Raw genomic sequence first — 21156 nt, forward strand, 5'->3', positions numbered from 1 at the left:
TGAACCACAGGTTCGGGACAACAAAACACTATCGAAATAAGTTTACTATATATGTGTTTATTTTGGTTAAATTCGCCGGTAGTTATACTAAATTAAGTGTTACATAAATTAACATGCGCTGGCTTTATGCCTGTTTTGTTATTATACTGTGCGCCCTCATATTCTGCGAATATGTGGCCGATTTCGTGGTTCTGCAAAAGTGCAAGTGGCCAGAGATAAAGCGAAAGATGGGAAAGTATGTGGATGATCCGCTGCGTGCTATGATCATAGCCGATCCCCATTTGCTGGGCCCTCATCGCGGTCACTGGCTGGACCAGTTTTACAGGGAATGGCATATGACCAGAGCGTTCCAGGCGGCTTCGCGTCTCTTTCAGGTAAGAGGACCCGAGTACGGAGCACAAAATGCCATTGATATATAATATACAGTAGACGCTCGTTAATTAGAGCCACTTTGTAAATTACGTCTTTTTCAGCCCGACGTTGTCTTTGTGTTGGGCGACCTGTTCGATGAGGGCGATATGGTCAGCGATAAGCAATTCAAGGAATATGTCTGGAGGTATTTGCAAATGTTTCGATTACCGCCTGGCATACCGCTAATTAGTATTGTGGGCAATCATGACGTTGGCTTCCATTACAAGTGGGTTATAAATCCATTATGTATCCGTAATATGCCTTAATTTCCCTGTTTATATCGTGTAGAATGCATCCCTTCTTCATGTCGCGCTTTCAGAATGATCTAAACTACTCGCTGGTGCATTTGTACACCATAAAGCAGATTCACTTTGTGATTATCAACTCCATGGCCATGGAGGCCGATGGCTGTATGTTCTGCAATGAGGCAGAATCTGCTCTCAAGAACATTTCACGCACCCTGCACTGCATGAAGTATCCGGAGGAGGCCGAGTGTGCCCGCACACGTCGACATCCCTATAGCCAACCCATACTGCTGCAACATTTTCCCACTTACCGCATCTCGGATACGATGTGCCAGGAACACGATGCCCCCTTCATTGAGGCCTATCGCGAGCGTTTCCATGTTATTTCCAAGGAATCCACAGATATGCTGGGGGAGTTGCTGAAGCCCCGTTTGGCCTTTGCCGGACACTCGCATCACTTTTGTCACAGCGTCAATCGACTGGGGATCGATGAGTATACGGTGGCCTCCTTTAGCTGGCGGAATAAGATCAATCCTAGTTTTATGCTGGTGGGTATATGCGCATACCGATCTTAAGAGGTAATCTTTTACTGGTTTTACTTTCAGGCTACTTTAACACCCGATGACTATGTGGTTTCCAAATGCAAAATGCTGCCACAGCAATTTGTTTATAATAGTTACTTGTGTGCCGGTATCATCTGCCTTATGGTTATTGCATTACAGCTTATGAAGTCCTTACGCAGGAGCCGCGAACTGGACGCAGATCAAAATCATTCAAAGCATAACTAGTTGTATGCTTAATTAGAAATTTTGGTCTTTCGGAGCAAAGTACAAGAGTCAATCGTCTCTTTTGTGATTTAATGCCTAATTGGGGCTTAGTTCTTAGAATTAGAAATTTGTTTTTCTTGAAAATTAACAGACGACGATTTTCATATCATTCCTAGCTGCTTTTCGCTTATTCTAGAGATATTTCTAATAAAAATCGAGTGTATGGATCCATATTAATAAATTTTATCTCGGAATACACATAAGCATAAAGGATTGCTGCTCGATCAAATAGAAAAAGGCAGTCTTTATGCAGATTCATCAGTTCCGTTCCTGTACTTCGGTTTGTACTACATTATTTGTACGTTTAGGTTTAAGGTTTAACTACAAACTAGACCAGTTACAAAATTGTTTGGATGCAATGTCGTAAATTTTAGTTTTAGTTTAGGATTTCGGAATAGTTTTTCTTTCCGACTTCTGAGGGAGATTGCGACCTTCAAAGCACTCTTTGGGTAGAAATCTGCAATGGAGAATAATCATTTAAGAACTCTTCATGAAAAAATCTTTTTATAGCTACCTATGAATCACTGGTGATATCAGATCCGGATCTAGAGTCTTCATATCAGTTGGTTTGGTGACCAGGGAGACGAGAGCACCCACCACTATAGCTGTGGCCACACCAATGGGATTTACCCAGTGAAAGGATAGCCGATAGAGGGGAAGCACTTGCTCCTGATCCACCGAAGTTGTCTGTGGCATCGTGACATTACCCTCACACCCCTCCACGAAGACGGGCAGCGCCTGGGAACCAAGTTTTCCCGCTGCGATGGTAAACTGTGTGCCAAATGTTATCCATCCCGAGATCAGAGCACTGGCTATCCCCCCAACAGCAGTGCCCACTGTATTTGCCCAGGGAACTAACATCCCAAGGCTAAAAAGCCCGAAGGTTGCGCCCGATGCAATGGCCGTTATCGAGATGGCAATGCCCAGAATTCCACTCAATTTTTCGAGGACAAACACCAAGGAAACTGCCACAAAACCTAGGACAATGATCGTAGATTTGACCAATATAGTGGAAACCCTTTCGCTGGGCTCCATCTTGAAGCAGCCTCGTACAATGTCCTCTAGGACGACCAGGGAAGTGCAGTTCAGCATCACCGAAAGGGAACTCAAAGCAGCTCCAAAAATACCAGCTATAAAAAGTCCTGGTATTCCATAGATGTGACCCATTGTCTGGACCACAAAGAGGGGCAACAGTTGATCGTCGTGCTAAGTGAGGATTCAAAGAAGGATTACAAAAATACAGCAAATGATTCCCCGATTGATCCCTCACCTCAATCAAACCAGAAATCTTTGGATCACAGTCTTTGTACTTCCCAAAGATTATCAAACCCATATAGCAGAGTATAAGGAGAAAGCAAGCTACTCCGATGGTAAATATGGCCATCGCCATTCGAGCTTTTTTCAGTGAAGGCAGTGACATGTAGCGCTGCACCATTGTCTGATTCACCGCATTGAAGGAGGTCCAATAGAAGAAGCCTCCAATGAGCACGCACCAGACAGTGTGACGCACATACGGCGAGGGACTTATGTTGGTGAAAATTATACGACTTTCCAGGCCATCCCAATCTTTGCAATAATAGGTTGCCAATATAGCCACAGCCAGAACGGAGAGGAACATGACCAGTATCTGCCAGGCATCTGTATGGACCACAGCCTTGATGCCGCCCTAAGGAACGGAATTTTCTAGATTAAAAGATGAAGAATAACGAAATCAAGATATCATACCAGTAAAGTATAGAGAACACAAACAACTACAATCACCACCGATATGTAATGCAGATTTATGCCTGATACTGTAAAGGTGAGATTAATCAAAGATTAAAGAGGTATTCTCGAAGCTTTTACAGATATATCCCTACCCTGATCTAGTGCCAAAGATGGCACATAGACAACGAATGGCAAAAATAGGATCTAAAATGGTTTCAATATTAAATACAAGATAATTGAAAGCATCTGTGTGTCTGTACCTCATCCAAAACGAACATAAAAGCTGCTATACTTCGTATAGCCGAATGGAAACGCATCCCCAGGTACTGTAAAAATAAACAAAAGAGAAAATTATAATTAAATTTAGAAGAAATTAATTTAAAACTAATATAAATATACATTTCAACGGAACGAAAAATATATATTTAATAGATATTTTTGTAGAAGATATGGAACATGTGCTCTCCTAAAGCCATAGTGGGAATTTTCAAGAAAAAAATAAGTTAAATTACACAGATTTTAATGATTTCTCAAAAACGAATGGCTCTATAAAAATTGAAGCAACTAAGTTTTAGTCTTAATCATAATGTAAAATCAAATAGATTCTATCTATTATTTCGCCAGATAGAGAACAATTTCAGTGAGAGTTTTCGAGGAAAAAATGCAAAAGCTAATAACATAAAGTTGTTTTGCTGCTTTAAAATGTCTTATTATAAACTAATTGAATGATTACTAATTATACTGATTCGAATAATAATTCAAATTGTCAGAAGGTTTAAAAAATTGAATATTTTGTGATTTTTATGCAACAGATTAGATGAGTTATTGTAAAAGGTACAAAAAACGTACGCTTGAAAGAAAATTGTGGGATTTCTAAGGAACATAATAATATACAGTATGTCAAGAAACTCTTTACACACTGAAAATAAATTAAATTTTTTGACTTTGGATAAGAAAATAATGGCCTTTGGTTCAAATTTATCAAATTTTTTTAATTCATAACCATTCAGGGATTAATTATAAAATAGTTGGTGAAAAAACAATAACAAAACTATAAATAGGTAACTTAAAAAATAACAAAAACAATGATTACTCATTTTTGACACTGTCAAGAAACTCTTTACACAAAATATTTTCATTTTTTAAATTCCAAATTCTTCGTAATTATTTAATATAATTAACTTATTTTAATATTTGGTATGTCCACCCTTAGCATTGACTACATGCTGGAGCCGTTTTTTCATCGAATTTATCAATTTTTGTAGGTCATACTCAAAGGGAATCTTTTGCCACTCTTCCAGTATGAATTCTTTGAGCTGATTGCGGTTTTTGGGCTGTCTTTTTCCCACTTTCTTCTTCAAATAGGCCCACAAATTTTCTATGGGGTTAAGATCGGGACTCTGGGGTGGTGTATCAATTACTTTTCCACAGTTGTAAAGCAGCCAAGCTCTCACATTGGACTCTTTATGTTTGGGATCATTGTCTTGATAAAATTTAAATTTGGCCCTATTGTCCGTAATGAGACCAAATTTCTCCGCACTGCTTTTTAAATTTGTTTTTAAAATTTGGAGGTACTGTTTGGCATCCATTGTGTTCTCAATAAATTCAACATTTCCCACTCCTCGGCTAGAGATGCACCCCCAAATCATAACCGAAAGTTTTCCAAACTTTACAGTCGGAATGATGTTTCGGTTATCCAAAGCTGTTAACGGCTTGCGCCATACTCTGGGTGGACCATCATTGTAATATAGCATCATTTTTGTTTCGTCGCAAAATATGACGTCATCCCAATACTCTGCCGGCTTACTGATCATCTTAACAGCGAAAGTGAAGCGCTTTTCCACATTGACCGACGAAAGCAGCGGTTTTTTTCGTGCCACTCTGGAAGAGTATCTATGGCGTAGAATAACCTGACGTACTGTTTCGTGTGAAACAACCAAGTCAAGGTCTTCCTCAAGCTCCTTGGCCAAAGTCCTGACCGATATTTGCGGATTCTGATTAATTTTCCTCATGATTATGCGGTCTGCCCGTTTGTCTATCTTCCTTTTACGGCCACCTCCAGATTTGGTTTCCAGTCTCCCTTCGTTCTTCGCGCGACTTAGGACATTGTAAATTGTTTTCCTGGATACTGAAAACATTTCTACCATGTCTGCAACAGATTTGCCCAACTGGTGATTATAGTAAATCAACTGGACAACGTCAAAACTAAGTCTTTTGCCAGGCATTTTAAAAATTTCAGAATGTTACTCTGTACATGTGCACCGGTCAAAATTTCGCAACCAAATCAAAGTCAATGCAAAAATAGAGCATCACTGAGCAACGCCAAAAGCATAGATTACGGTAAAGTCCCGTTTTTTCTAAGAACGAGATCAAAACAGAGCTCGAAAACGAAATGTGTAAAGAGTTTCTTGACAGTGTCAAAAATGAGTAATCATTGTTTTTGTTGTTTTGTAAGTTACCTATTTATAGTTTTGTTATTCTTTTTTCACTAACTACTTTATAATTAATCCCTGAATGGTTAGGAATTAAAAAAATTTGATAAATTTGAACCAAAGACCATTATTTTCTTATCCAAAGTCAAAAAATGTAATTTAATTTCAGTGTGTAAAGAGTTTCTTGACATACTGTATCAGGTTGTAATAATTTTCTTGAAGGGTACACAAATTTTAGGAGATAATGCACCAGAATTTAAAAAATGTATAGAACATTTTATACAATCGTAGGGACTGTAATGATTGCTTTACAAGTCACAAATGAAATAATTTGTGCAAGTTTAAGAGTCAATAATAATTCGAAAATTCACATTACTAACTGAGCTCTTGCTTATCAGTGGCCAGAACCTAACCGAACTACTTTGACTGTAAATCAAACTATGTATGGATATAGTACCTCATAGGAAGAGCCGACTCGTAGAGCACAAAACACCGGTAAATAGATATAGACGACTGCAAAACCATGCAAAAGAATTGCGATGGTTATAAACCAATACTGCGTGCCATAATAGTAGACTTCTGATGGGGTCCCCAGTATCGTAACACCCGATATATAGCTGGATATAAAAGTACAGAGATTAAATGGATCATATGGGAAGGGAATCATTAAAGTAGGTCTCCCACCTGGCTACCAGACTCATGGCCACGGGTAGTACTTTAAGATTCCGTGATCCAAGTAGATACTCGCTCATCTTTTCCGAACCAAAATCATGTTTCACTGTGGGTTTCGGTTCCTCTTGCTTCGGCTTACTTTTCCTATGGTTAGTCATTCCGGTCTATTCCAATCTATGAGGATCTATGGGTCGTTACTCACTTGATGATGGCGAAATAAATGCCAACGGCTGTGGAAAGCACAGTCATGCCCAGGAATACCATCCAGTCGACGATGCCGAACCTGTAGCTTTTTGCATTCGTCATCTCCAACTGCAATAAAAGTGTTGTTCGTTATTTGATATGGGAGGTGCTATTACAAATGCAAATTTAGATTTGAAATCTTGCCTTAAATCTTTTGTGTGTACAAACTTGTTAATGTCCTATAAAGTAGTATATTGACAGTAGAATGATTGACAGTTCTTCTTGGGGGATAACTAAGTAAGTCAATAGGAAAAAGGGCTGACAAAAAAGGGAAACTGACTGCAATGTTTTCTTTTTCTGCATTTCAAAAAATACCTTTTTGGGCTTATAAACGCATATATAATTATCTGAGCTCATATATCATATATACGAGCATTACCCCGCAACCTTCCCACTGATTTTTGTTACTCCCCGCGGGTTTTGTTCCGTGACGCCATCTTGTAGGATGTATGTAGGTTCCTGTCGCTCCTTGTGGGCTTACGGTTCGTACGGGTCAGGTCGCTGCCGGTACCGGAGTTCCCCCTTTCACATTAGTCTGTTCGCCCTTGAACCTCTGGCACTAATTGCGCTCTCGTACATACCAAGCCGCACTGAACATACCCGACCAATAGAAAGGCTGTGCCAGCCTCACCTTCCTTACGCCTTCACAAGAGAGATGCAAAAATAAATTGTAATTAATTGTATTTGGCTTTAAATAATTTTATTTGTTGGCAATACATTTTTGAAGACTTGACGGAAACAAATTGTTGCCTTTCTTCGAAGGATATTCGGCCTTCGATCTTGCGTTGACCTCGACCCTCCAGACCACCAAATTCATGTATAATGTAAGGAATTTATAAGATATAATATAATAATATATAAATGAGGGATAGAAATTGACTGTAACAACCTACCCAACCTAAGAAGCGTCCCATACACGATATGGGTTTGCAATGCCAACATCTTTGTAATTTTATAGTATTTGATTATTCTTTTCTTGGAATTTTATTTATAGAACAAGACAGCGGGAACGCTGTGAGTCGCAGCTAGTGTCACGACTCTACATTTATAACATGCATAATTAGTTTTATGATTAATTATAAATTTGGTCTTTCGTAGCAAGTTGTTCTTGAAAATTAACAGACGACGATTGTCATATCATTCCCAGCTGCTGTGGCTTATTCTAGAGATATATCTAATAAAATCGAGTGTATGGATCCATATTTATTGAATTTTATCACAGACGTTATATGCTTGTAAAGTCACACGGAATACATATGAGGACAAAGGTCTGCTGCTCGATCAAATAGAAAATGCCAAACAAAATTAGAGAATAATGCTTAAAAAAGTGGAAAATGAAAACAAAAAAAACAGAAAAAGAACCTTTCAATAATTCTAAACTATAATACAGATAATATGTACTATACACTATAATATGTAAACGATTATGCATTTAGGAGTTGTGTCTGTGGGAGGATCCTCCTACAGTCATCCCTCTATCTTTATGCAGATTCATCGGTTCCTGTACTTCGGTTTGTACTAGATTATTTCTACGTTTAAGTTTAAGGTTTAACTACAAACTAGGCCAACAACAAAATTGTTTGAAATACAATGCCACAAAAAGGGTTTAGGACTTTGCTTTGTTTTTTGGCACTCAAGTGCTGCTATTGAGGAGGTTCTTGTGCGCCTGCGCATGGAGATTGCGACCTTGAAAGCAATCTTTCGGTAGGAATCTGTAACGAATAATATTCATTTATGAACTGCCCATAAATACAGATGTTTTTATAGGTACCTATGAATCACTGGTGATATGACATCAGGATCGAGACTTTTCATCTCCGTTGGTTTGGTCACCAGGGAGACCAGAGCACCCACCAGTATCGCTGTAGCCACACCAATGGGATTTATCCAATGATAGGACAGCCGATACAGGGGAAACACTTGCTCCTCATCCACCCAAATGTTCTGTGGCATCGTGACATTACCCACACATCCCTCCACGGAGATGGGTAGCTTCTGGGAATTGAGTTCCCCCGCTGCGATGGTAAACTGTGTGCCGAAGGAAATCCATCCCGCGAGAAGAGCACTGGCTATCCCTCCAACAGCAGTGCCCACTGTATTTGCCCAGGGAACGAGCATCCCAAGCGTAAACAGACCGAAGGTTGTGCCCGCTGCAATGGCCGTCATTGAGGTGCAAATGCTCAAAATTCCACTCAGCTGTTCGAGGACAAACACCAAGGAAATTGCCACAAAGCCTAGGACAATGATCGTTGATTTGACCAAAATAGTGGAGGCCCTTTCGCTGGGCTTCATCTTGAAGCAGCCTCGAACAATGTCCTCAAGGATGACCAGGGAAGTGGAGTTTAGCACCACCGAAAGGGAGCTCAAAGCAGCTCCAAAAATACCAGCTATAAACAGTCCTGGCATTCCATAGATGTGACCCACACTTTGGACCACAAAGAGGGGCAACAGTTGATCGTCGTGCTAAAGGATAAGACAAATAAGGATTAGAAAATATAACATAAATGATTCCTCGATGGATTTCGCACCGTTATCAAACCAGAACTCAGTGGATCGCAGTCCTTGTACATCTGAAAGATCAGTAGACCCACATAGCAGCATACAGAGACAAAGGCAGCCACTCCGATGGTAAATATGGCCATCGAAGCACGAGCCTTTTTCAGCGAAGGCAGTGACATGTAGCGCTGCACCATAGTCTGGTTCACCGCGTTGAAGGATGTCCAATACGAAAAGCCACCAATGAGCACGCTCCAAACAGTGTGCCGCACATACGGCGAGGGATTCGTGTTGGTAAAGATCAGACGACCTCCCTTCGAAGCATCATCGAACAGGGCATCCCAACCGTCGGCGTAATAGGTGGCCAAAACAGCTACAGCCAGAACGGAGAGGAACATGACCAGCACCTGCCAGGCATCTGTATGGACCACAGCCTTGATGCCGCCCTAAGGAATCGAATTTTGGAGATTAGAAAATAGAAAGTAACGAAAAAAAATCAAAATATCTTACCACGAAAGTATAGAAAACGCAAACAACTACGATCACCACTGCAATGACATGCAGATTGATTCCAGATACTGCAAAGGTGCGATAAAGATGAGATTAATCAAAGATTAAAGAGCCATTCCCGCAGATTTTGAATATATATCCTTACCCTGATTCAATGCCAATGCTGGCACATAGACAATGAAAGGCAAAAACAGGATCTAAAAGGGGGTTAATATTACATAAAAGATAATACAAGGAATCACGATGTCTTCTGTACCTCATCCAAAATGAACATAAAAGATGCTATGCTTCGTATAACCGAATGGAAACGCATCTCCAGGTACTGTAAAAGTAAAGACATGAGAAAATTATAATAAAATAGAGCAGAAAATAATGTAAAATTATATAACAATTATTGTTTTAAAATCTATAAACCATATATATCTATAAATAATTTTAGAGTGATTTAGATAAATTTTAAGGAAGATCTACATCCAAAAATTTTTATTGTGATAACTTAATAGAGGAAGAGTCAGTACAAAGACTAGTTTAAAAACTAGTTTATGAAAAACACGCGCTTGAAAGGAAATAATTTTGAATTCTTTGGGAGAAAATAATATATCAGTATCTAATAATTAAAATACTTAATATTTTGTATATACAAGTGCAGAGATTCTAATGATAGTTCTAAAAATCACAAATGGAATAAATTGTGCGACTTTTAGAGTCAAGAATTATTTGAAATTTCACATCACGAACTGAGCTTTGTTAGGGAAAGAATCATATGTATGTATGTATCTAATTATACAGATTAAAATGCGAGCACCTGCATGGTTAAAGGAATACCATTGTAATACTACCTCTGTGATTGCCTGGCAATCAACGCTAACCATAAGCCAGTGTCCAGTGTTCAGTTCCATTGACGTGCATGCAAGCCCAAAACCCAGTCATGTGGAGAGAATTTCACTGTTCTTTAGGAAGTAATTGGTCTAGGGCACAAACAAACAAACAAACAAACAACAAAGTGTTTCGGACAGTTGTCAAGTGGCGCAAAAAGCGACTTTGTAATTAATCATATCGGATCGGAGACCCATTGAGACGACGACGCTATGCCGACGCAACAAGTGGCCGAGAGCAAAGTCCAGATAGAAGCCTGGAACAATCTGAAACGGTCTTTAGCTTTTCAGTTAATTGAAATGCCGTCGTTTCCCCCATCGATTGTAGACAATAATATGGGGAAACAGAACAGAGTACGAGCAACATATGTCACACTACTAATGAGTATTTTCTCTTGCTTATCAGTGGACAGAACTTTACCGAAACACTTCCACAGTAAATCAAATTATTTATGGATATAGTACCTCATAGGAAGAGCCGACTTGTAGCGCACAAAACACCGGTATATAGATATATGATACAGCAATACCCTGCAGAACAATTGCGATGGCTATAAACCAATACTGCGTGCCATAATTGTAGATTTCTGATGTGGTCCCCAGTATCGTAACGCCCGATATATAACTGGAAATAAGGGACAGAGATTAGATGGATTATGTGGGAAGGGAATTATTAAAGTAGGCGTCTCACCTGGCTATCAGACTCATGGCCACGGGGAATACTTTGAGATTCCGTGATCCAAGCAGATACTCGCTCATTTTTTCCGAACCGAAATCATGTTTTCTTCGCACCGGCGTTGTTGTAGGCAAAGTGGGTTCCGTATCCTCTAGCTTCGGTTTACTCTTCCTATAATTAGTGATTCCGGTTACCAATCTATGCGGATCTATGGGTCGTTACTCACTTGATGCATCCAAAATATATGCCAGTAGTTGTGGAGAGCACAATCATGCCCAGGAATACTATATAGTCAATGGTGCCGAATCTGTAGCTGTTTGTAGCATTGTTCCTCTCCAACTGCAATAAAAGTGTTGTTTGTTATTTCATATGGGGGTGCTATTACAACTGCAATTCGAGATCTTGCTTTATTTCCTTTGTGTGTACAAGTGCGCGAAATGGAGATAAAACTTTTCAGACAAATGATAATAGGATAACTGAGTGGCATATGGCTTACGGAGGGGCTATATCTTTAAGGGGGGGTTATCTAGAAAGAGGTTGAGGTTTGAGCAGAATAAGAGATGCTCTGTCTATTTTAGGGAACGATGGTTTCATTTTGGAATACATAGGAAGTTCTTTCCCTGAGTTCCAAAAATCTTTTTGGGCTTATAATATACCCATATATGTATATGTATATCTGACTGAACTCTTATATGCACGATGATGCATTGAAAACCTTATCACAGATTCTGGGCTAAATTTGAGTCATTCATTCCCCCGACAAAAACCTCAAAATTAAGAACTTTTGTCTATAAGTCCTAACAGCCCCATGAGTCTGCTTAGTAATTGTCCAACACACGGTTGAAGCCCAATCTCAGAGACTTTAACCTTTTACGCAATGCCCAGCAGCATTATCGCTTATGGACTTTGTAACAGATGCCCTCGACTCCGTCTCTCGTCTCCGTCTATCTCCCTTTTTGGCTGGCTGATACACAACGACAGACAACAACACACGGGTTTTGTTTTGCATATTTCCGAATTCAGATTTTGTATTTCGGGGCTCTGATTAAAGGTGTGCGCGGGAGATACGTACCGCTTCCATGGTGCTTCTGCTTATACCGGTAACGATAGGTAGGTGGTTGGGGGTGTACTCGAAGCTTTCGGGAACTGGAACTGGAGCAAACCAAAAAAACGCCGCTACAACAGCAACAGAAATGTGCGTCGCTCACGAATATCAGCAACAAAACAAATTCACGATAAAACACTAACACACAACGTAATGTGTCGGAAAAAAGGGTCGTCCGGTTACCGTTTCGGAATGTCTCTATTTTGGCAGGGTTTCGAAAATACACATTACAGCACTCCCGCACGCAATAAATCACACAAAAATGGAACGCTCGACGAGGAAATTGAAAGTGAAATGAAAGTTCATACGGCACATTCTATGCGTTTGCGATTTCGCTGATTCTTTGGAAGCCAGGTCAAAGAAAGAAATAAAAAATTCCATACACATTGAGAGCAACGCACGAACAACCCGAATCCACTTTGGTTACCGAACTGCCTCCGATGGCTGGGAGGGCCAGCTGTTAAATACAATAGCAAATATACACGCAAAAGCTCCCCCTCTCTCCCACCCAACACCACGAGAGATAGTGAGAGTGGCTGAGAGAAAGCTTCGTGTGAGTTTTAATCAGCTCTATGTCACACTCTCTCTCTCTCTCTATTAATGGCCCTGCAAGTCTGTTGGTCATCAGCCCGATCCGCGTATGAAAGCAGTGGTCAGGGGACTCAAGGGGTTTGAGGGGGGTGGATTGAACGGATATGGGAACGGTTATAATCATAAAGTTTTCTTTGCTATAGTTAAAAGCATCCTCTGCCGTATTTGAGCTTTGCTGCGAGAGATGTTTTGATATTAAAAGCTACGTAAATTAACGGGTTTTTTGCCTGCAAAGGGATTTTGCCATTTCCTAGGTTTAATACCCGGTACTCGAAGTATAGAGTTATATTATATTTGGTGAAAGTGGATGTGTGTAACACCCAGAAGGAAGCGTTTCCGACGTCATAAAGTAAAGTTTGTACTCGACTTTTTCTGCCTAGCTCCAGAGCTGGCAACAGGCTCCCTATACATACATATGTGCACACGACTATCATACTATATATTTTAGGTCCAACAGCTTGTATTGGTCTTTAGAATTCGCTAGAGATTATGACACTTTTTGAAGACGCTTGCCCATAATACAAAAATTCTTATTTTGTGTATCCTTTATATGCAAATTTTATTTAATATAGAGTATACGAATTTGTATGGTATTTTAAAACCATATGACCATTGAAATGTATGGGCGTTGAGCATGGATTATGATTAAAGCTTGTTTTAGATAATATTCTTAAAATTGGAAAGGTAAGGACGGACAGAAATGGACAGGAATAACCTGCCCACCTATAAACACACGTGTGTATGGGTTCGCGATGTCCTACATCTTTGCCATTTTATAGTATTTGATGGTTCTTTCTTGGAATATCAGTTATGGAAAAAGACAGTCAATCGATAGCGCCGGCTGAGGGCATGAGTAAACTAGCACTATTTCGAAAGAGCAACCACAACAAACGATTGCACAATTGTCAATGGCAGACGTGTGTTGCCCATTTCCATCATTGGCCCGTATTTACATTTCCATTGTTGCGGGCCGAATCTAATTGGATTAAAGAAAAAACCTCACGCCGACCGACCCGGCCCAGCAGCAGTCACAAGGGGAACACGCATCGGGCCTGATGGCGTGGCGGATCCAGAAGTAGAGCTGAAACTAACAGGGATAGTTTTGTTCGAGCCAAAGCCATGAGCAACTCCGAGAGTCACATAAAACCCATCTTCAAGCGAAAGACGAGCTTCTCCACTAAGAGCGCCAGCACCAGCGGCAATAGCGGCGGCAGCCCTCCAATCATCAACTATGAACGTATGGAGGGAGAGAATGCTGCCAAGGTTATGCCGCCATCAGCGGTGGGTCCACCGCCTCCACCACCCACTGGAGCACATAGCAAACTCATGATAAAGTTGACCTCCTCAAAGATTTCCCTGCGAAAGAACCCTCAGGAAAAGGGACAGAGACGGGTTCAGCATCTACAGACCATGCCCATTGCCGAGGCAGTGCGTCGAAAGTCGGCCCCACAGCTGTTCAGTTTCACCATTTCACCCAAAGTGGAGGGCACCTTGGCAGACACCCCAACAGTGCCCAAACTGGAGCTGAGAAACTGTATACGACGCTCGAGGACCCTGGGATTGCCAGCGCCGGTCCAACCCACGCTTATGGAGATACCCCTGGATGAAGCGCAAGTGCCGGATAGTGGGAGCGAGCGCAGCAGCAGCCAGGCCGGCGCGGGAGGTGGGAGCTCCACGTCGCCAGAGTCCCTGCTAGACAATATCTTGAGCGGTGCCTCGTCCGTGTCCGTGCAGAGCAGCAGCAGCCAGGCCAGCAATGTGACCGTGGCCCAGCCGCAGATCAGAGCCAAGGAGCAGCTGCATCCCAAGCGATTGCTGAGCCTGAAGGCCTCCCCCGAGCTGAGGGTCTCACCACCCACGCCGGACACCTCACAGCCCAGGCAGGAGATGCTGCCGCGACTGCTACATCCTTCCGTGAAGGGCCCTGCACGGCCACCCACTCTTGAGATCTACAATGCACATAGTCCGATGAACATGAGTCGCTCTAACTCGCCTGCCATCACGCCCTCGCCCTCACCCTCACCGAGCATCACCCTGAGACCCAGTACTCCGCCAGGGACATCATTGATCACCTTCACGGATGATCTCAAGTGCGCCATCTGCATGGATGTCTACACGGATCCGCGGACACTGCACTGCCTGCACTCCTTCTGCCTGCAGTGCCTGGTCAATGAGAACTTCAAGGAGGAGGCCTCCGCCACATGGGATCAGTCCCAGAGCGAAGCTCTGGATCCCTCCAACTACAGCCTGCGCTCGGAGATGGGCGGATCGAGTGCAGAGCTGGCGACGGTATCCCCTGCCAGGCAGCGTGGAGCCAGCTTTAGTTTGAGGCGCAAAAAATCCATGGATCGGTTGGTGGTTAGGGTAAGTCCTAGGAAGCTCTGCTCCTTGCTCTAATCTGCATTGACTCCACTCCTCTATTTCACAGTCCAAGAGCGATGGCAAGCGATCCACCAGTTCCTTTAGCACCCGGTTCACGGGCAGCTTTGTCAGCGACATTGCCCCACGCTGTATACGCTGCCATGTCTGTCACTATCCCACGGACGTGCCCCTGGGTGGTGTGCGTCTGCTGCCTCAGAATTATCTGCTGGTGAGGCGCATCGAAGTGCTGCGACTGCAGGCGGGCGAAGATGTCATCTCGAGGGTGTGGTGTTCCCTCTGCAGCGATGAGATTAGTGTAAGAAAAAAGAGATTCCTCTAGAGATACTGATACTAATAATACTGGTATGCTTTTCCAGGCCACCTATCACTGCATCAGTTGCACCCTTAATCTGTGCTCCCTGTGCAAAGAGGCCCACGAACGGCAGCGGTCTACAGCCAACCATCGTATGAGAAGCATCCTGGAGTTAAGACGCGCCCGCAAGCAAAAGCAACAGCAGCTGGGACTGGGAGACAGCAGCAAGATGGTCTTAAAGTGTGGCCTGCACACCAACTTTGAGCTGAAGGCCTTCTGTGTGGTGTGTCGACAGTTGGCCTGCACTGATTGCCTGGTACTGCTCCACAAGGGTCATAGGCATGAAAACATAGCCCGGGCTATTGGGCAGCAGGGTAAGCTTCTACGAGAAGCCACCGATCAGACGCGTCCGTTGTGCCAGTACGCCGAGCATTCGATCGAGCGACTGAACGACATAGCCAGGGGCATCAATGCCAGATGCGATGATATACATAGCCAGGTGGAGCGGCATATGCAGGCTTACTTCGAGGCAGTGGAAGTGCATCGAAGGACACTGCTCCAGCAGATATGTCGCGCGAGGGAGTCCAAAGTGGAGATTATACTCAAGCAGCAGTTGGATTTGGGTGAGAAAATATCTTTCAGATTACCATTCTAGCTCTAACCAATCTGATTCCCTAGAAAAACGCACTCAGGAGGCCATGGATGCTGTACGGTTTAGTCAGGAGCTGTGCGAGATCGGTGCCGATGCGGAGATACTCAGTTTTGTCGGAATCCTCCTCAAACGCTTCGAGTTCTGTCAGCAATTCAAGCCACCCGTGGATCCCAAGATCTCAGACTCTCTGCACTTTCTCCCCAAGATTCGGGCACCAGCCACCAAGGATCAGCGGGATATACCTCTCTATGGCATCATTACCATGCAGGTAGTGGAACCATCGCTGTGCACTCTGGAGTGGGAGGGCTTCTCCCAACTGCGACTCCACAAAAAGGCCGATCTCCTGCTGCACTCGCGTGATGCCGATGGTGTGTCCCTCTGTCATGGCGGCCTGCAGATCAATTGCATGATCAAATACAAGGACTCAACCTCCAAGTTTCTGCCCATCGAAGTGTCGGACAATCGTGATGGCACCTACAATATCTCCTTCACGCCCGACTCCCAGGGTACTCTCATCCTCACGATCACCATCAATGAGCGGCCCATCAAGAGCAGCCCCTTCACGTTCCAGGCGAGGCAAGTGCGTCCCCACACGGGCATCTACCACTGCTGCTCCTTCTGTTCTGGCAAGGGCAGTAGGAGTGTGAAGTGCAGCTGCGAGGGACGTATGCCCGGCTACAGTGGCTGCGGGCATGGCCATGCAGGGCATCCAGGACGCCGTCACTGGTCCTGCTGTGGCAATGTCCTAGAGAACTCGGAATGTAATGTGGCCAACAAGTTGTTGAATGCAAAAGAATAGTTATTTTGCTGCCTATTTCACTGGAGCCGTTGATTTCTGTAGAACAAAAACTTAGTAATGGCATTACGGGAACCGCTTAGATGTAACATCCCAGTCGAATACACAATGAATAAATCAGGTCGAAAGACAGAAACTGTCTTCCATATGGACATCACATGGAAAAAACCAGACCCTGCCTCAGGGCATCTAAGGATCCACATACAGATACGTATATACTTTTCCTCATCGTGTAGAAAACAAGTTCGCATTTATTAATTTCAATTTACATGGAAATACAGGTTAATCCTTTTGGGATGGAGAAAGGAAAAATATTTGTTTTTTGTGATCGAAGCGCATATCTCGTGATTCGGTATATCTCAAATGAAAAGGGGGTGTGCACTTGAGATTAAACTACGTAACTAATTATATATGTTTAAATATTATGTACTGTCGGGGCTTCTTCCCATGGGTCACACGCTCCGGGTAACTGATAGAGAGGCTAGTCCTCGTTGTCCGAGTACCAGGAGAGTCGCTCCTCATAAAAGCCAATCACCATTTGCGGGATCTTCAAGTTTGCAATTGACGACGGAACCATCTCGGCCTGATCGACACCCTTGAACTGAATTAGGAATGTAAGGCGGCCATTGTTGTCGGAGGCCCCCAATATTTTTTCCGCCTCCTGGCCGCGATCAAAGCCCGTAGTAGTCGATCCGTTCGAGTCATTGCTATCCTGGTCAGGCTCTGTTCGTTTTGATTTTCCATTGGGCGCTATCGGGCACAATTGTTATTTTAAAAAACTCATTTGCATTTGGTGTGGTGAGTCCACTCACCTGACGGCTCCTCCGATTTGCGCTTGCTGGCTGGCACACCGGTGCCAGTGGAGCTACGTCCCGTTTCCTTCACTTTGGCACTGCTTCCGGGACGATCCTTTTTGCCCCCCGCTGCCTTCTCCTGCTACAACAAATAAGAAAAAAATTCCGATTTAAAATCTGCAAACGCAACTGTACCTCAAACACTTGTGAGTGAAACCCAAGCCACAGATACATACCTCATCCTTACGACTCAGTTCATACTGCTGGATAAGATCTTGGCAATCGAGATTGTTTTCCGGTTCCCAAGTGTTCTCTGTCTCGGCATAGCCCTTCCACTTTAGGTAGTATTCCACCTTCGAATAACAAATGACAACACAACCCGTTGACGACAGCAATAAAACATCTAAGGGGGCATGGGGGACTAGCGGTGGCACTCACCTTTCCCTTTCGAACACGACGATCAAGGATCTTCTCCACGGCATACTCCTCCTCCTCCGCCTCGGACATGGGGCCATCGGCGTTTTCGGGATTATCAGTCTTTTTGCCCATATTTTGTATGTTGTTCGAACTTTTGTTTAATAGAGAACGAAAATGTGAGAACACGCGCACAAACACACACGTACAGGCTCGCAAATGCAAAAATTCGGCCGTAAAAAAATTGTTTGACGGCGAATCGTTTTGTCTCTGATTGCTACACTCACCACTTATGCTGGTTAAGTAAAAAAAGAAGAATCAGCAGTTTGCTGGACTGTTTATTTGAATATCCTCACACAATGCCCCGTCGTTGAAAAATTACAGAAAGAAAAAAAAGCGCCTTCTAAGTGACGCCGGTGCTGTGATTAGTGTGACCGACCCTCGGAAATATAGCGAGGTAGAACGATTAACCTACTATAAGCCAAGGGTGTATTTCAATTTTCCACCGAATATAATGAAAATTTAATAACGTTAGCGCAGTTCAGGTAAAAGATATAGTGTTTTTTAAGTTCAGAGGATACAAGAAAAATGTACAATCGTTAATATTTTCCGCCTTTTACCTCAAGTAGTTGAACTATTTTAATAGAGGGGGCTTAAGTGGGCTATGAGACGCTATATTGTGGTTGAGGAGTAAAAACAGCCATACTAATTCTTAAACTACCGCGAATTCACGCTTAAAATTTTTCCTAGCGAATCTCTGGAGAAAATCAACCAACTATGCCGAAAATAAAGAAGAAGCAAGAATCCTCGTCGTCCGGCAGTGACAGTGGCCCCGATGACGTATGTTAACCATTAATCACTAAATAATTTGCTTCTAAACAGTTGTATGCCACACAGCGCAATCAGCCGGCAAGCAAGAAAGCGAAGGAATCTCCAGCTCCCGCAGTGGCGGCCAAAAAGCCTGCGTCTGGTGGCGGCGGAGATGGGGAAGCCACCACCTGGACGCTAGAGAGAATGCGTCAGGTACGCATCAACGAGTTCCGTGGCCGCAAAATGGTCGACATCCGTGAGTTCTACGAAAAGAACGGTGAAACATTGCCGGGCAAGAAGGGGATCTGCCTGTCGATACTGCAGTGGAAGAAACTGCTTGAACACGCCGACGAAATAACAAAAGCCGTCGAAAACTAATCTCCCTTACGTTCGTACGCACACCCGCCAAAATGATAGCTGAGTCATAGCAGATAGAGTTTGTTTAACTAATGTTAAAGTACATTTATTTTGTAACTACAAAGAAATACAAATAAAAGATATCTTAGGCATAGCAATAACAATTAAAATAACCATTGGAAGGACGCCCGCCCAGCCCTCTCTAAAAGTAAACCGCCAGCAGAACGATGATGGTGACGAAGATGGCAAACGGCAGCCACGTCTTGAGGATACCCCAGATGCTAGTGTAGCGGCCGCAGACAAAGAGCCACATGCTGAGGATGATCATGTTCCAGCTGGTGCTGTTCTTGTAGCGCATATTGTTGAGGGCCGTTGCCACATGCGAGTGGCAGTTGTCGCAAAAAATATTGTGTATCCTGGTGCCGTACAGAACGGAAGCTTTGGACACAGCTTCGTCCCAGGCATTGGTGCCGCCCTGGGCGTACTTCGGGTGCAGGCGCAGGTAGCGCGTTGGATTGCCAAAGGCCATCTGGTCCTCGGAAACAAAATACGCGCCGGCAAAGTCGCGTATCACCCCGTTGGAGGTGCAAATGCCCATGTGACCGATCATGGGAAATATCCATGTCAACACTGGGATAGGGGTCCACACAATGCAGTAGGGATAGCGATTTTCATCCTTGTTGACGGGCGGCAAACGTTCTGGTATTCCACTCATGGCCACAGTAGTGTCCTCCGATGGCTGCCTCTGGTGATTCGTGGGGCTGGACAATGACTCTGACGGCGACGGCATTATTACAGCTAAAGTATGAACGACAAACCACCAAATACAGTCACTTACTAATTAATTTGCGGCCGAAACGCTACTATATTATTGATCGAAATTTTCCGATTGTGGGTAAACGTTTGTGATAAGATGAAAATAAAGCAGTACAGTACAAGTACACACAAGTCAAGCAGTGTGTGCTTGTGTTAATTAATGTACAAACAAATCAAACCCACACAGTGATATTTATTTACATTGACAGTGTTGGAAAAGGTAACTGTAAACAGCTGTTGCTTCGTGGACGTGGGCGTGAGAGTGAGTTCGAGGAAGTGTTTGGGGTTTTTGGTTGGGAAATTGTAATTGAAATCGAAACGTCTAGCAATGACACAGGTGTTCATAAATGGCGCAAGAGACGAGCTCAATGTGCAAGAGCACGATAGCTTGGGTAAGATTGCGGCAATAATATCTATAGAGGCACTAAATGGTCTCATTTCCAGATGCCTCGGTGCAGGAGCTCATCCGAGCAGCAGCGGAGGCCAGGAAACAGGCCTATTGTCCTTACAGCAACTTTGCTGTGGGTGCTGCTCTCCGCACCAGTGATGGCTCCATCTACACGGGTTGCAACATAGAAAACGGCGCCTACGCAGCCAGCATTTGTGCCGAACGAACAGCTGCCGTCAAGGCCATTAGGTGAATATATTTATGTCAATGGAGCAATAGAACGAAGAGTATATGTTATTTTCCTCTCTCAATGTTTCAGCGAGGGCAAGCGCGACTTTGTGGCCTGTGCTGTGGTGGCCCAACAGGACAATGGCTTTACCACTCCCTGCGGCGTCTGTCGCCAATTTCTATCGGAGTTCGTCAATGGCAAGGACATCCCTTTGTATGCAGCCCAGCCGACCAATTTGCCGCTGCGTGTCCTCTGCACCAGTGTGCTCCAACTGCTGCCCAATGGTTTCCGCTTTCTCAATGGCAAATAGAGGACAGCAAGGGCAGGGATCGGTTTTAAGTGCAATATTTTATGTGTAATTTCCATTTTGTTATGTGTAAACCACCCCTTTCCCTCTTGTTGATTGAACTGCTGCTGAAAACAGGCATCGCATCTG

General features: G+C 43.4%; 8 protein-coding genes across 11 annotated transcripts; 4 read left to right on the forward strand and 4 right to left on the reverse strand.

Annotated features, from left to right (window-relative positions):
• Positions 1-1654, forward strand: LOC6588888 (metallophosphoesterase 1 homolog). Its single transcript, XM_002014821.2, has 4 exons — positions 1-374; positions 474-637; positions 700-1204; positions 1262-1654. The coding sequence occupies exons 1-4, from the start codon at positions 114-116 to the stop codon at positions 1442-1444; spliced, it is 1113 nt and encodes a 370-aa protein (XP_002014857.1). The 5' UTR covers positions 1-113; the 3' UTR covers positions 1445-1654.
• Positions 1655-1822: 168 nt separating this feature from the next.
• Positions 1823-6600, reverse strand: LOC113565646 (sodium-coupled monocarboxylate transporter 2-like). The gene is made up of 9 exons (XM_026988275.1): positions 6497-6600; positions 6307-6438; positions 6080-6239; positions 3451-3516; positions 3343-3394; positions 3209-3276; positions 2754-3149; positions 1998-2689; positions 1823-1940 (listed from the first exon to the last, which is right to left on the reverse strand). The coding sequence occupies exons 1-9, from the start codon at positions 6598-6600 to the stop codon at positions 1865-1867; spliced, it is 1746 nt and encodes a 581-aa protein (XP_026844076.1). The 3' UTR covers positions 1823-1864.
• A 1120-nt stretch (positions 6601-7720) lies between these two features.
• On the reverse strand, positions 7721-12594 carry LOC6588887 (sodium-coupled monocarboxylate transporter 2). Of its 2 annotated transcripts, XM_026988865.1 has the most exons (10): positions 12167-12594; positions 11321-11433; positions 11110-11265; positions 10884-11043; positions 9800-9865; positions 9689-9740; positions 9544-9611; positions 9066-9479; positions 8309-9000; positions 7721-8249 (listed from the first exon to the last, which is right to left on the reverse strand). In XM_026988865.1, the coding sequence occupies exons 1-10, from the start codon at positions 12173-12175 to the stop codon at positions 8171-8173; spliced, it is 1809 nt and encodes a 602-aa protein (XP_026844666.1). In that variant the 5' UTR covers positions 12176-12594; the 3' UTR covers positions 7721-8170. The 2 variants fall into 2 exon arrangements, with proteins under 2 accessions (XP_026844666.1, XP_026844668.1); XM_026988867.1 differs by lacking the exons at positions 10884-11043; positions 11110-11265; positions 11321-11433; positions 12167-12594 and adding an exon at positions 10383-10707.
• A 1260-nt stretch (positions 12595-13854) lies between these two features.
• Positions 13855-17065, forward strand: LOC6588886 (tripartite motif-containing protein 45). Its single transcript, XM_002014819.2, has 4 exons — positions 13855-15154; positions 15219-15467; positions 15529-16087; positions 16143-17065. Exons 1-4 carry the CDS (start codon positions 13910-13912, stop codon positions 16913-16915), a joined length of 2826 nt encoding a protein of 941 aa, XP_002014855.1. The 5' UTR covers positions 13855-13909; the 3' UTR covers positions 16916-17065.
• A 75-nt stretch (positions 17066-17140) lies between these two features.
• LOC6588885 (heterochromatin protein 1) lies at positions 17141-18498 on the reverse strand. Of its 2 annotated transcripts, none has more exons than XM_002014818.2 (5): positions 18408-18498; positions 18145-18274; positions 17943-18059; positions 17725-17845; positions 17141-17662 (listed from the first exon to the last, which is right to left on the reverse strand). In XM_002014818.2, exons 2-5 carry the CDS (start codon positions 18253-18255, stop codon positions 17394-17396), a joined length of 618 nt encoding a protein of 205 aa, XP_002014854.1. In that variant the 5' UTR covers positions 18256-18274; positions 18408-18498; the 3' UTR covers positions 17141-17393. The 2 variants fall into 2 exon arrangements, with proteins under 2 accessions (XP_002014854.1, XP_026844631.1); XM_026988830.1 differs by having other exon boundaries at positions 17725-17848; positions 18408-18494.
• Positions 18499-18858: 360 nt separating this feature from the next.
• Positions 18859-19445, forward strand: LOC6588884 (RNA polymerase II transcriptional coactivator). The gene is made up of 2 exons (XM_002014817.2): positions 18859-18960; positions 19018-19445. The coding sequence occupies exons 1-2, from the start codon at positions 18898-18900 to the stop codon at positions 19306-19308; spliced, it is 354 nt and encodes a 117-aa protein (XP_002014853.1). The 5' UTR covers positions 18859-18897; the 3' UTR covers positions 19309-19445.
• Positions 19378-20205, reverse strand: LOC6588767 (transmembrane protein 222). Of its 2 annotated transcripts, XM_026989211.1 has the most exons (2): positions 20126-20205; positions 19378-20061 (listed from the first exon to the last, which is right to left on the reverse strand). In XM_026989211.1, exon 2 carries the CDS (start codon positions 20000-20002, stop codon positions 19490-19492), a length of 513 nt encoding a protein of 170 aa, XP_026845012.1. In that variant the 5' UTR covers positions 20003-20061; positions 20126-20205; the 3' UTR covers positions 19378-19489. The 2 variants fall into 2 exon arrangements, with proteins under 2 accessions (XP_026845012.1, XP_002014852.1); XM_002014816.2 differs by lacking the exon at positions 20126-20205 and having other exon boundaries at positions 19378-20111.
• A 153-nt stretch (positions 20206-20358) lies between these two features.
• On the forward strand, positions 20359-21152 carry LOC6588766 (cytidine deaminase). Its single transcript, XM_002014815.2, has 3 exons — positions 20359-20495; positions 20548-20740; positions 20811-21152. Exons 1-3 carry the CDS (start codon positions 20432-20434, stop codon positions 21028-21030), a joined length of 477 nt encoding a protein of 158 aa, XP_002014851.1. The 5' UTR covers positions 20359-20431; the 3' UTR covers positions 21031-21152.
• The last annotated feature ends 4 nt before the right edge of the window (positions 21153-21156 follow it).

The sequence above is a fragment of the Drosophila persimilis genome, unplaced genomic scaffold (genome assembly GCF_003286085.1).
Source record: "Drosophila persimilis strain 14011-0111.01,24,50 unplaced genomic scaffold, DperRS2 tig00000191-arrow-pilon, whole genome shotgun sequence".
In the NCBI taxonomy this organism is placed as follows: Eukaryota; Metazoa; Arthropoda; class Insecta; order Diptera; family Drosophilidae; genus Drosophila; species Drosophila persimilis.

Excerpts from the sequence above, each read along its gene's own strand:
- LOC6588888 (XM_002014821.2), top strand. The coding sequence starts at position 114 with ATGCGCTGGCTTTATGCCTGTTTTGTTATTATACTGTGCGCCCTCATA. Across the intron at positions 638-699 it reads GACGTTGGCTTCCATTACAA|AATGCATCCCTTCTTCATGT; the intron begins GTGGGTTATAAA and ends TATATCGTGTAG. Across the intron at positions 1,205-1,261 it reads TCAATCCTAGTTTTATGCTG|GCTACTTTAACACCCGATGA; the intron begins GTGGGTATATGC and ends TTTTACTTTCAG.
- LOC113565646 (XM_026988275.1), bottom strand. The coding sequence starts at position 6,600 with ATGACGAATGCAAAAAGCTACAGGTTCGGCATCGTCGACTGGATGGTA. Across the intron at positions 3,517-6,079 it reads GAGTCGGCTCTTCCTATGAG|TACCTGGGGATGCGTTTCCA; the intron begins GTACTATATCCA and ends TTATTTTTACAG. Across the intron at positions 3,277-3,342 it reads ATCTTTGGCACTAGATCAGG|TATCAGGCATAAATCTGCAT; the intron begins GTAGGGATATAT and ends TCACCTTTACAG.
- LOC6588887 (XM_026988865.1), bottom strand. Across the intron at positions 11,044-11,109 it reads GCCATGAGTCTGATAGCCAG|TTATATATCGGGCGTTACGA; the intron begins GTGAGACGCCTA and ends CCTTATTTCCAG. Across the intron at positions 9,480-9,543 it reads GCGTTTTCTATACTTTCGTG|GGCGGCATCAAGGCTGTGGT; the intron begins GTAAGATATTTT and ends TCGATTCCTTAG.
- LOC6588886 (XM_002014819.2), top strand. The coding sequence starts at position 13,910 with ATGAGCAACTCCGAGAGTCACATAAAACCCATCTTCAAGCGAAAGACG. Across the intron at positions 15,155-15,218 it reads TGGATCGGTTGGTGGTTAGG|TCCAAGAGCGATGGCAAGCG; the intron begins GTAAGTCCTAGG and ends TCTATTTCACAG. Across the intron at positions 16,088-16,142 it reads CAAGCAGCAGTTGGATTTGG|AAAAACGCACTCAGGAGGCC; the intron begins GTGAGAAAATAT and ends CTGATTCCCTAG.
- LOC6588885 (XM_026988830.1), bottom strand. The coding sequence starts at position 18,255 with ATGGGCAAAAAGACTGATAATCCCGAAAACGCCGATGGCCCCATGTCC. Across the intron at positions 18,060-18,144 it reads GTCGTGTTCGAAAGGGAAAG|GTGGAATACTACCTAAAGTG; the intron begins GTGAGTGCCACC and ends TGTTATTCGAAG. Across the intron at positions 17,663-17,724 it reads CAAATCGGAGGAGCCGTCAG|CGCCCAATGGAAAATCAAAA; the intron begins GTGAGTGGACTC and ends TGTGCCCGATAG.
- LOC6588884 (XM_002014817.2), top strand. The coding sequence starts at position 18,898 with ATGCCGAAAATAAAGAAGAAGCAAGAATCCTCGTCGTCCGGCAGTGAC. Across the intron at positions 18,961-19,017 it reads GTGACAGTGGCCCCGATGAC|CGCAATCAGCCGGCAAGCAA; the intron begins GTATGTTAACCA and ends TATGCCACACAG.
- LOC6588767 (XM_002014816.2), bottom strand. The coding sequence starts at position 20,077 with ATGCCGTCGCCGTCAGAGTCATTGTCCAGCCCCACGAATCACCAGAGG.
- LOC6588766 (XM_002014815.2), top strand. The coding sequence starts at position 20,432 with ATGACACAGGTGTTCATAAATGGCGCAAGAGACGAGCTCAATGTGCAA. Across the intron at positions 20,496-20,547 it reads GCAAGAGCACGATAGCTTGG|ATGCCTCGGTGCAGGAGCTC; the intron begins GTAAGATTGCGG and ends TCTCATTTCCAG. Across the intron at positions 20,741-20,810 it reads GCTGCCGTCAAGGCCATTAG|CGAGGGCAAGCGCGACTTTG; the intron begins GTGAATATATTT and ends TCAATGTTTCAG.